This window comes from Chinchilla lanigera, unplaced genomic scaffold, assembly GCF_000276665.1.
Source record: "Chinchilla lanigera isolate Chin_1 unplaced genomic scaffold, ChiLan1.0 scaffold00020, whole genome shotgun sequence".
NCBI classification, from domain to species: domain Eukaryota; kingdom Metazoa; phylum Chordata; class Mammalia; order Rodentia; family Chinchillidae; genus Chinchilla; species Chinchilla lanigera.
Window position 1 is genome coordinate 881,776 of NW_004955421.1, and position 13,731 is coordinate 895,506.

Genomic DNA, 13,731 nt, shown 5'->3' on the forward strand with positions numbered 1-13,731 from the left:
CTTTGGCCAAGTAGAGAAAGATGTATCTAATAAAGGAACCAGGTAAAGTGGACAAGGATGAAGGAGAAAAAAAAAATGGAAGAACGCTGTATCATATTAACTACAATACAGTGGACACAGTCACCAGTGTTAGATATTGTTAAAAGACCAAGAAAACAAACTAAAACCAGCTGACTTAGGAATTGTGAGGATGATTAATGGTCTCAAGACCTGTTTCAATGGAGGAAGAGGCTGGGAGAGTGGGATGAAGGAAATGTGATGTGGTTAAAGAAACAGCAAGTACAGGCAACTCTTTTAGAAAGGCTGACTGTGTAGATCAAAATAAAGGACAATATCTAGAAAATATGGAGTTCAGCATAACTGGCAGGGGGCAGAACAGGGGATTGAACCCAGAAATGCTCTACCCTTGAGATACATACCTAGCAATTTAAAAAGTTACTTTATTTTTGAAATAGGGTCTCAATAGTTTGCCCAGGTGGGACCCAAATTGTGATCCTCCTGCCTCAGCTTTGTAAGTGCATGCACCATGACACCTTGGTATTTTATTATTATTATTATTCGTGTGTGTGTGTGTGTGTGTGTGTGTGTGTGTGACGCTGGATATTGAACCAAGGGTCCCTCACTAAGACTGATTTTTTAATCAAGAAACTCAGCCATATTCAACAGTAAAAAGGTTCTAGAAATGAGAACTTGAGCCCACAAAATTACCAGTTGTACAAATGTGTCAACAAAGGAAATAACAGGTTTTGGAGAAGGACCAGGTTCCTAGAGCAACAGGACAGGAGTATACAGTGGGGAAGAATGTAGGCAAAGATGATATGGCCATGGACAGTGACAATTTATGCAGTCTAGTTAAAGACAAAGTGAAGTACTGAAAGGAGAGAGATAGCCAACTTAATGGCTGCAGAGGAAAGAAACATTGGTAACTTAACAGGGCACATTTTATGTCAATTCCACTAAAAATCATGTGCTCTAACGTGACTTTCTCTAAAAGCTTGCATTTCTGAGCTATAATCAGAGAGGGCAAGTTGGGAATCATCCAGAGTTGCAGTTTTGCAAAATGTGTACTTGAAAAATCAAACAACCATGGAATTTTAATGTATTAATGCAACTTTACCACAGGAAATCCTAGTATCAAAGCTCAGATGAGAAGGGAAAAAGTGAGAGTGAGAAATTGAGAGTACAAGACAATGGACTGAAGATTCTAATGTCATGGAAAAGGTAGTCAGTCAGAGGAACCATGTGGTAAGTGCATGGAGATCCTGATCAGTAGAAAGATGTTTTAATTCATGCCACTGGAAACCGCAATTATATACAGATGGCATCAAAATCCAATGTGTGACTATTAAGTGAATAAGGTAAGGGTGGGAAAGGGGTAAAGAAATTGATGGGTCATCCAAATGGAAATAAAGTCATTAAGAACAAGTCAAAATTTAGGATGATGGTAACAGGTAGTAAGAGCTAACATGTGCCTATTACGCACTACTGTGCTGTCATATTTAATCCTCATAATAATCCCAGGTGTATGTACTAGTAATTCCTAATTTATGGTGAGGATTTTGAAGTACAAAGGATAATTCATCCAAAGTTATACAGCTAGTGTGGCAGAACTGGGAAGCAAACCCAGACAACTGGAATATTGTCCCGATCAGTATATGGAAACAATAATGAGGCTAGTTAGTGAGCATGAACCCCACATAAGTGAGTGTAAGAATAATGGTCACAAGTGATAATGGAAAGCAAGCACAGTTAATCTACTATCAATTCCTAAGGGCACATGAGCCAAGAGTAATGAACAGCTCCCCTTTAAAGAATTATTTAAAAAATCAAATTTTAATTAAGACAAAGACATTGATTGGGGGCTGGGGATTTAGCTCAGCGGCAAAAGCACCTGCCTGGCAAGTGCAAGGTCGTGAGTTCGGTTCCCGGTACCGGAGAAAAACCAAAAAAAAAAAGACAAAGACATTGAAAGGACTCAAAAAAAAAAAAAAGACTTAGAGAGTTTATGTTGATGTAACAGATGTTCCAAAGGACAAAATGCAAAGTACAAAACACTTAGTGGAGTGGCACTATGGGTGGGGTAGGTAGGGCACACGGGGGTGTCAAAGGTTCAGTTGCAAGGATTTAAGACGTTAACTATGAAACAGGTTTTTCTCCTCCATAAGGATGAACAGCAGTTGGCTTCAGGGATACTACGATGGTACCATTCTGATAAGCATACACCAAACAATGAAAAATATTCAAGCCCAACTAAGTTTTACCAACTGTTCCTACAATATTGATTGTCCCTTATATGAAGGGCCTATAAAATACAAAAGGAGGGAAGACTATGTTTTCTCTGTTATCTAAAATGTAAATATCTTAAAATTTTAAAACATTTCGGTAAAGGTATAAAATATACTCAAGTCAGCAACATTTTAAAAGTTTCTGACAACTTTGAAAGATCATAAATAGCTTAAGGATAACTTTCTCTTTCCCAGAGGTAAATAAGTAATACAGTGGAAAGTAGTTTGCAAATAAAGCAGTATAAAATATTTTCAAAAGAACATTCAGCAATCACATCCATCATATTGAAAAGAATATCGAGTGACATCAAGTGTTGGTAAATGCTTGTGAAGAAATGAGAATTATCATACTTTTCTCACAGGAATTTTAACTATTACAACAATCCTACAGAGTAACACCTAAAAGCTAAAAGATTATAATCATGCCAGTTCCACTCCTATGCTTCTACTCTAAAGAAATTCTTACACATAATCCAGAACATATGTATACAAACATTCATTGCAGGATGATATGAAATAGTAAAGAGTCAGAAACTAACTAAATATCCATTAACAGAATAAATGAACTGTGGTCTCCTCATACAATGCCATCTATCAATTCCAACAAATAAAACAGAATTGCAGTATTTACACTGTGGAAATTATAAAAAATAATTTTGAGTAAAAACTCAAATTGTAAGAATGGTACACATGCTATAATTTATTTGTATTTTTAAGAGATGAAAATACTACTTTTATGGATATGTCCACTCTACTTCCATTACTTCTATTGAATTAATGATTTTCAAATCTCTATTGCCAACTAATCTCCAATCTTCTGTGCTCAAAATTCATTAATTCAAGAATTTGTACTAAGTCTTTACTGAAATGTAATGTGACTCAGTAACAGAGAATCAATTTTACATTAACCTTACTTTAAAAACCATTTAAAAATCTAATTACTAACAAATAATAGCCTGGTAATAAGTCAAGTATATTATTTATGTAGTCATTTATGGAAATAATTTTTAAAGGGACAAAATAAATGATATGACTATCTCTTGGCAATACATCTTTGGCAATATTTATGGAATACTATTTCACAGGTAGCTTACCTGAATAGAAGGGACATCTGTAAAAGCTTTTATAAAATCATCTTCATCAACTGCTCCAGCACCTCCTTCTTTAGAAGCACCTGCTAATTAAAAGGAAATTAATTTCCTAAGGTTGGTTTTTAAGTACTTTTTTAGTTTGAAGGACAACATAAAAATTTAATCCCTTTGATATGAGCAAAGGAACAATTCTGAGGGATATTTAAATTTATAACAAAGCATTAAAAAATATACTGTCCAACTTTCAGAAAAGTCAAGATACATGTCAGTAGTTGATTGTTCTATAGGGACCCAGGCTAAAAGGTCATAAAATTCAAACTACAAGAACAGTGGCTCTTAAAACCACATTCAGTGTATTAGTAGGAAACAAATACAAGTGAAAGGATAAATATTTTAAAAAGCTGAACAGCAACTTAAAATGATCCTGAATTTCAATAAATGATTGCAAATAAATGATGCAAAGGATCCTGGTGTTATATCAGAAAAATATATGTGAAAGAAATGTTAGTCCTGAGATTAAATTTAATTATACACACCAGTCTTCTTTAATGTACATAAAAAATAAAAAGTATAGCTGGGCCTTCACACTGAGCTCCCAACACCGTAGGAGTTCAGTGTGAAGCCTCTGGATTCAATCACCAGTACTGGGCACAAAAAGGCCAAAAAAAAAAAAAAAAAAACCCACAAAAAACAAAAGAAATAACAGTCAGCAGTTATCTAAGAGTCAGTAATTAAGTTCTTATCTTTCAGCTCCACATTTACTTTTTTTTGAGATGCTGGGCCTAGTAGTATTCATGAGACCTTCATTTCACTGTTGATTCTAATGATTTCCTGTTTCTCTCTGTCACTAGAGGGGCTGGACAGAGTATAAGCTAAACTAAGAATGAATCCTTCTTGAAGGTTTCTTGTTCTTATCAGTAAAATTTTAGCAACTCTGGCAGACCATTCATTCCACAGCAGCACTAATTCTGCTTTGCAGTTTTCTAACTCACTGAATCAGGCCATTATACATATCAAAGACATCAGCACCAGACAGCTATTACTCGTTCCTTAGAGTCCCAGATCAGGAACTCTAGATCTCTAAGGTGTTAGTTTGGGAGGGTCTCACCAAACTGCTTAGGCTGGTCATGAATTCTTGGTCTCAAGTGAACCTCTTGTCTAAGTCTCCTGACATCTGGATTACAGGTGCACCCACAGCCTTAAACCTCTAAATTTCAATAATTCTAGTATCCTCATTTTGTTCCTTTGGCCTCAGAGGTGGTAGCTGCTTCTTGATATAATTGCTATTTCCACATTTTAGAGTTTTATTTTCACATTCTTAATTCATCAGTACTCTCAAATTAAGCTTCTCAAATTAAAAAATTAAAATATTTCCACAATTGTTTTATCAATTACCAAAGGAAATATTAATGCTTCTAAGCTAGACCTAAAAATATACATCATCAAATACAAATAACTGAGAACTTCCAATAGATCTTCTTAATACTTCTAAAGTAGATCTAAAAAATTTATATCATTAAGTACAAAGTACTCAGAATTTCCAAAGCTATGTGAGAAGTTCCTCATCTTAAAAAAAAGACACAAAACTCTTGAACATTTCTGTATGTGAGGTTTAACAGCAATAAGACATGGGCCACAGAACAGCATAACAAAGTTATGGAGCAAGAAGGCTGCAAATTAAAAGTAATGGCAATAAATGTAATAAACTACAATGACAAATAATGCATATTTGCTACAAAAAACTCAAATACAATAATAATTCAATTAGTTATTTTGGATATTAAAAAATATTCCATGAAACAAAACTACTATCAACTCTACCCTACTATCAAATCAGTCTTAACAGCTAATTAGCTAAAAATTTAAAACAAAGAAACAAAAGATAAGATGCATAACTATAATAAGTGAACTTAAAACATACATCCATTTGCAAATCTCTTGATTTGTGGCTATTGTTTTTTTTTTTTTACCATGACCCCTTCTTATATAGAGTGCAGAGCCTAGATTCTTTTCAATTTTTCTTCACTCTTTCACAGTAGTCTTGCCCAAGCCACTTGACAGAAATTTCTTCACAGACTTATTAATACCTAATGGTTCCTAAATATTCAACAAGTTTCAATAAAAACTTCTTTTTCCATTCATATATTCCTCATTTCTAAATTACTATTTTTTTACAACTTACTTTATTAAAACAAGATTAACCACAGGATACTTAAGAGCAAACAACTGACTCCTGCAAAGTATACTCTCAATTACAGAAGCTAGGAAAGTTTTACAGAGAAACGGAAAAGTGAAGAGAGCTCTGTTTGAAGAGCTACTACAGTATATGTAGTTACAAAAGAAGAGAAAAGCATACTAATCCCAAACAGCCTAACCCATGAACCACAAACACAATGTCAGAATCTTCAAGGGAAAGCAGAATATCTGAATAAATCCCAAATAAAGCCAGAAAAATTTTGCTACTAAGAACATAAATACAGAAGATTGACTGAAAAGTTACAATTCACTGTAATAAAAATGCCTTTATTAACCAATGAATTCTGTCCTATCAGTGAGGCCAAATAAACTAGGGAGGAAATGAGAGGGGAAGAGAAATTAAACAGCTTTTACAAGTTACACAGAAGCTGTAAAGACAAAGGTTATAATAAATATTAACCGTATGGCCATCTCAAATGTGACAATTTAGTTCCTAACTGCGATATGGCCATTATATAATTTGGTAAGAATGTGTATGATCTGAATAGTTGACTCTAATTCACCCCATTCATTCCTTTGAGAACCACTATGTACTAAGGAGAGCTGCTGCTAATGGGCATATGAAGAAAATATTGATACCACAAAAAATGTGGTATGTGAGATGGTGCATATACTAATTAATTCAATTTAATGATTTCACAATATACATGTATTTCAAAACAAATCTACATGATAAATGTATACGTTTGCCAATAAAAAGTTCCAAAGTGACATATAGTAAAATTATTAAAAGTTAAACACAAAAGTGGCTGCATATAAAATCAATATAAAAAAATAAACTTCATTTCTAAGCTTTGGTGACAAAATTAAAAACTTTAAACTGAAAAAATAGTTTAAAAGTAACTCATACTTTGAGGTATCTAAATAATAATAAACCAATCAAACAAAAAGAAAAGACTTTTGGAAAAATAATAAATTTTAATGCAAGAGTACTAAAGTAAATGGAGAAATACTGTACATTCAAGAACAGGAAGACATATCATAGAGCTGTTCAGTCTTCCATAAGTAATGCAATAATAATCAGGCTTCCAACAGAGTTTTTAAAAAAGATAACAATATGTAATATAACAATCACTATTTTAAAAATTCCTATCATTTTGTTTTGAAACCCTGTATCATTTTTAACATTCTCGCTTTGTTTTGTTTATGTCTGTAATGTTGGTATGTTGGTATTGTTCTTTCTTTTTTTTTTTACTACTCTCTTTAAAATTAAAAAAAATTTTTAAAAATTCTAAAATTATTTGGAAGAGCAATAGGCTCCACAAGAACAGAGACAGGTTACTTACTCTACCAGAGAGGTTAAAAAGCTAACATAATATGATAACTAGGTTTCAATGCAGAGAAAACTCAACTAACCAAAAGTATTAAAATTTACAGTAGACATTCTTTTTATGGCAAGGGTTGGGGGGAGACAAAGTCTTGCCATGTAGTTCAGGCTAGCCTTGAACTCACTACGTAGCCCAGCCTGGCTTTGAACTGGCAGTGATCCTTCTGCCTCAGTCTCTCGAGTGCTGGGATTACAGGCATGCACCATGCCCAGTCACAGGAGACACTCTGATTCCCAATAATCATATTCATTTGATTCGAAACAAAAGCATCCAGATTCAAAGCAAATGTTCATATAAATATTCCCAAAGCCCAGAGACCAAAAAGAGGAAATAGTCTATGATTATAATACAACTAAGAGATAATTAACAAAAAATTTAAATCACAAATAAATGGGGAGAATATAAATCCAACACCAGCAATGTCACTACAGAGCCCTCTCTGGAAAGAAGAAATCAGCAGTACTTGTATAAAAGAGGAAGATACTGATAGTTTAATGTAGATATCAAGTAAGGGTACCTGCAGGACCATAGTTAAGTCATACTAAGGAAGAGAAAGTATCCCTTTGAATCTTGGTGAATAAAGGAAAGGAAGACACAAAAGACAAAAGCTCTACTGAAATAAGATGATAATCTCAGATTTAGAAGTAGAAAGTTCCTTCAAACATTTAGTAAATAAGCTGCACTTCCATATACCAACAGAAGAGGTCAGTCTTAAACTGAGAAACCAAGAAAACCTTTCAATCCGGGGCTCGTAGAATCACATCTTTTATGGACCAGGAAAATTCAATACACTATCAGAAACAGAATAAGTAATCTAAGATATACACTAGGCTACAATAAGAAAATATGAAGGTAAGTATGTAAAGCTTTTCTGCTGATAAAAGCAACTGCTTCAAACCCCAGTAACTAAGTAGAAAAGGACTACGACATAATACTTCAACATGAATTGAACATAATTAAACAGCAATTATAGGTATGAAAGAACAGATGAATTAGAAGGTCCAAAATTCAAAATAGAGAACATATAAAGACAGCTGGCTAAAGCTGGGAAAGAAATTTTAAAAGAATAGAATTATCTGACAACTACTAAATCATCCAACAATCCAGAGAATAAACATACCCTTTTTTGAATAAGAAGACCTATGAAAATTCTTAAGACACTGAAGAAATTTGAATACAGAAATGAAGTACTTAAAGGAAGATAAGCATACAGGGTAAGACGAATTTAAAGAAAATAAAGGTGCTACAGGAACAAGTTAAATAACATCACAAATCAGAGAAATCCACTCTTCAAAACAATACCAGGGAGAAAAAAACTGATGAGACCTTTTATAGATAATATTACAGAGTTTTCTTACATATGATAACAGCATACTGGTTGTAACGGAGCGTGCCTTTTAAATCATGGGAGGTGCATTTTAAACATTTAGGGGTAAAATACCATAATGTCTGCCATTTACTTTCCAATAGTTGAGATTTAAAAAAAAATTTCAGCCAAGCATTTATACATTTAAAAAAATTTATTAGTATACATTTGCAGTGCATAAGGATCACATTCATCATGGGGAATGTATATAACACATCTAAATTCTTTTTACTTCCCTAAGATATTTTTAAAGAATATGTATGAGAATATATCTATATAGACAATTCAAACAAACATGGGAAACACCAGTTACAAATATACGTGATGAATATTCTTCATAATAAAAAGTGTGGGAAACCACTTACTAGAAAGTGGGGTACATACAACCAGACTAGGAAAAAAGAAGAGAAACTATAGAAAAAGACCAAAATACACAGAGCAGTATTTCAATAAAGAATATTTTATTTAAATACACAGACTGAACTGACTATCCATTAAGAAAGAAATTTCAACGAAGATATTACTTTATAAAAACACAAATTCCAACGTACCAAACAAGTATAAAATAATTCATCTTTTAGAATAAATGAAACTATTTTTGTAACCTGGGGACCGAACAGTAATCTTTCTTATTCAAGACAGCAATCAGAAGTCAAAATGCTGTTTTATGTATCATGATAAAAAATTTAGCAATTTGATGCAAAAATGCCATAAACAGGAGAAACTGAGGAAATATAACTTTTAATAAAAAAGACAATATTTTTATAAATTCTAAGAAACTGATGAGAAGACAAAACAATTCACAGAAGAGGGCAAGCTAATTCCTATTAATGGATTCAAACATTCTGAACCTCATTAGAAAATAAACTCCAGGTGGGTAGGGTAACTGTTTTATTTTTTTGAGACAGGATCTCACCTGTATAGTCCAGGGTGGCCTTGAACTCATTATGTAGCCCAGGGTGTCTTTGAACTTGCAGTGACCCTCCTGCCTCAGCCCCCCTAGTGCTGAGATTACAGGTGTGCACCACCATGACCAGTAGGGTCTTTTGTTCAGTGACATTTCCCAGAGAATACAAAAGCAGAACAAACAAAAAAAACCTTTAGAAAATATTTGCTAGCTGCTGGTTAAAGGCATAGGTAGATGGAAAAATGCAAATCAAAAGAAAGAAACATCATTTTCACGCATAAAAATGGCAATAATTAAAGAGAATGTTATATCTAAGTCTTGGAGAATAAAGTAAAATAGTACCTTTATTTTAATTTAAAGTACATACAACCTTTGAGTAATCCCATTTAAAGGAATCTTCTATAGAATAAAAACACCGGAATGACAAAATATATGGAGGTCTACATTCTTCATAATGACATAAAGTTGCAAACATCCTGAATGACATCAATAGAGAAATAGTTTACTAAATCAAGGTGTATCAGTAATGCAGAATATAGTTGAATATGGTTTGAATGTGTTCCTCAAATTTTATATGTTGGAAACTTTTTATGTTTCCCAAATTAGTGTTAATGATATTTAATGGCAGAGCCTTTGGGAGGTAGTTAGTGTTATATGAGTCATGAGAATGGGTTTCTATGATGAGATTACTAGTTTTAAAAGATGAGAAAGAGAGACAGGGCACTTCCTGTGCCTTTGGCCATATCATGATACAGCAGGAAGGCCCTCAAATGCCAGCACCTTGATATTAGATTTCCCAGACTCCAGAACTGTAAAAAACAAACTTCCATGTTCTGTGAATTACTCAGTCTCAAGTGTTCTGTTATACCAGCAGAAATGAGACTGAGACAACTATAGAGCTATTAACAGGATACAGTAGCTTCCATTTTTGATGTTAAAAAATCTTGTGGATAAAAAGGATATTTAAAGGTATTATTAGTATATTTAATGTGGAAAAAATTCCTATGTGAGGCTTTAAAATTTCTAACACATAAATTTCAGTCAAAAAAGTATAATCAATGCTAGAGGTATAGTTCAGTGGTAGAGCACTTGCTTGAGTTAACACATACATAAGAACAATCCCTTAAATGAGACAACACATACTTAAGAACAATCAAGAGATACAAGCATTTTAAACAATCTGGTATCTTAAGCAACTAACTGTATTCCAAATCTCTGAGCCAAAAGAAAATATCTAAATTCCTATTATGTTATAAGTATTATTCAGAAAGTGAACTACTAAGCAGAATTCACTTTGTGCTATTCTGATTAGTATAGCACAATAGTAACAACCTTGACACCCACATGATGAGGGTTTTTATAGCAATTTTATATAGCTATGGACCTAATCACAGCCTTTTCAATTCTCCTTGACTTAAAAGCTACAGAATTACAATATAAATAGAATAGGTTGGCATACTACGGCCAAAGTACAAAGGCAAACTAACACATACTGAAGATTAAACACAGATATTATGCAGTTTTAATTAATTGGCTAGGATACTTGCTAAAAATAGCATACATCTCTTTAATCTTGATATCTTTCAGAAGTAAATTAAACTCCAAAACTTCAAAAGTAGATTTGGTCAGCATTCTAAAGAAAACTTATACTTTATTTTTATTTTAGAAATCTTACCTGAAAAGAGATTTGTCAGACCCACTAGGACTATGACTAGCTTATACCATTTTTCCTAATCTCCCTTCCATATTTTTAAATTAGGAACCAATCACATCTATTATAAAAAATATAATACACACATCTAGGAATAGCAAATAATATGTTGAAACTGAATCATCCTACATAAACTTATGGTAATCCTTTGTAAGTTTATGGCAAAAAAAATGTATAATCTGGAAAACAGAACAATCACAAAGAGAGATCCAGTAATCTTTTGTAGCAATTGAAGGTATTATGCTAACAAACAATTCATTTTTCCTGCATACATTCCGAGACAGATTTTAACATAACAGTAAAAGAATGACATAGGGGCTGGGGATTTAGTTCAGTGGCAAAAGCGCCTGCCTGGCAAGCGCAAGGTCGTGAGTTCGGTTCCCGGTAACGGAGAAAAACCAAAAAAAAAAAAAAAAACAACAAAAGAATGACATAATTTATCCAGAATTGCATGGGTTCGTAATTTTTCTGGAGAAAACTGACAAATGGAGAGAACTCTAAAACTCTCTGCATGTTCTGATCCAGTAAACTTTAGAAACTTATTCCAAGTAAATGATTTGGAGATGTGCTTAAAAAATGTATACAAAATAACGATGACTGAAAACATCATACCACAGCGATACATGTGCACTCATGTTTATAGCAGCACAATTTTCATAGCTAAATCTTGGAAACGACCCAAATGTGCATCAACTAAGCAATGGATAAAAAAGATGTGGTATTTTTATACAATGGAGTACTACTCAGCTATAAAGAAAGATAAATCCAGAGCTTTTATAGGTAAATGGATGCAACTAGAGACCATACTCATAAGTGAAATAAATCAGACTCACATGTGTAAACACCATATTGTCTCCCTAGTGTAAGAAACAGAAACAGTAAATAAGATCCAAAAGGTACAACAGATATAATGAAAGGGAAAGAAACTGCTCAAAAGGAAAAAACAACTGGGATGGGAAAAAAGAGAAAAGAAGGACATGGGGAAAAAAGATATGTGTATGTATATATGTATATATATATACACACACACACACAAGATAGCTAAGACAATTGTACCACTAATTTCTGTTAGTTCATTGACAGAAATAGTGCCTATACTGTTTGATCAATTGTGCATGCCTGTATCTGGTAATCTGAGCAACTACTTTGAAGATAACAATATGTAGTAAAATAACCACTGTTAATTTCCTATCATCTTGTTTTGAAATTCTGTATCATTTTTATTGGGCTTTTTTCTCTCTTTAAAATAAAAAAAATGACAGTGTTTATAATAGCAGGAAAAAAAATGAAGGCAACTTAGATATTATTTAGTCATGAATAACTTTTAACTATGGAATGAGAAAATGCTTCAGGTGGAATATTAGATAGAATAAAAAAGTACACATGAATAGTATCAATTTTGTCCTTCTCCTAAGAAAATATCTGTATGTATGAAAATACCTAGAAAAGTAATTATACAAATATTTGGAAGAAAGTATACAATTTATCAGTTGATTTTGTCTACACATAGTGGTAATACAGGTGGTTTTTGTTCCAAATTGTAATTTAGCGCACAAATGACTTTAATCAAATGGTGAATAATCACCTATAGAATTATTATGAATCATATGATTCCCAAGGTCCCTTTTAATTCAAAGAATCTGCAACTCTAAAAGAAACTTCCCACAAGTAATAAAAATCAATAAGTCTTTGCCAACGCCAGAAAATCTGAATTTATATTTTCAAAGAAAGACTGACAGCCAAAAATGGCATTAATTTCAGAAAGAACATCAATATCTTCTGGCTAGTAGCTCTTTTCTTAGATAGAAAAACAGGCAGTAGACCTAAATGAACTGTACCAAACAAAAGAAACAGGAATGAATCTGCAACTGCCAAAAAAGAGGAGGAGGAAGGACATGAGGACAAGAAAGAAGAAAATGGAGAAACAAAGAAAAGTTCTCCCTTATTTTTATTTTTATTTTTTTTTGGTTTTTCTCCGGTACCGAGAACTGAACTCACGACCTTGCACTTGCCAGGCAGGCGCTTTTGCCGCTGAGCTAAATCCCCAGCCCCATCTCCCTTATTTTTAATCAAAAGAGCCACTGCCAGCCAAGATGGATGAAATAATCTATATGAGTAATTAATGACTACAATCATATAAATCACTTAACATTTTTATATCTGGTATAACTTCAAACCAGGGAGTAAGAGGCATTAAGGCTCTCCTTTTAAAAAATCTGATTATATTAATTTGATTGGATCAATTAAATGACCTGTGATAAGTAAACTACCATCTCAACTTTCCCTAAGACTGTGAACTATGAAAAAACAGCTAATTATCAACCATTAGCACAGATTCACAAAAATGTCAAATATATAGTATGATGTATGTCAAATATTTAAGTGAAATAAGGTAGTTTCATGAAGTTATAGGTTAGAATTCTACAATTCAAAATCAAGGGAAGTGGGGTGTGGTGCATGTCTGTAATCTCAGCACTTAGTAGGTTGAGACAGGAGGATCCCCATGAGTTCAAGGCCAGTCTGTGCTACATAAGCAAGTTCAAAGCCAGCCTGCACTACATAATGCGACTTTGTCTCAAAAAAGGGGTGGAGGGAGAAAGTTCCCTTGTAATGACTGAAGACAGCCATTTCCAGTGATATGTACTTTTTACTACAAATTAAGACTATAGAAAATATCATGTAATAGGATACCATAACTAATATTTGATGAGAACATAATCCAATTTACAAAACCAAGGCTGGGGATATGGCTTAGTGGCACAGCGCCTGCCTGGCAAGTGCAAGGTC

General features: G+C 33.2%; 1 protein-coding gene across 18 annotated transcripts in view; it reads right to left on the reverse strand.

Annotated features, from left to right (window-relative positions):
* Clasp2 (cytoplasmic linker associated protein 2) overlaps nt 1-13,731 on the reverse strand; it is a 189,513-nt gene that overhangs the window by 114,128 nt on the left and 61,654 nt on the right. For 12 of the 18 annotated variants that reach the window (XM_005383646.2, XM_013513738.1, XM_013513733.1 and 9 more), the window contains exon 9: nt 3,380-3,462. In XM_005383646.2, coding sequence (XP_005383703.1) covers nt 3,380-3,462 — 83 coding nt within the window. The remainder of the gene's footprint in view (nt 1-3,379; nt 3,463-13,731) is intronic. The other 6 variants (XM_013513734.1, XM_005383651.2, XM_013513742.1 and 3 more) reach the window with 1 other exon arrangement.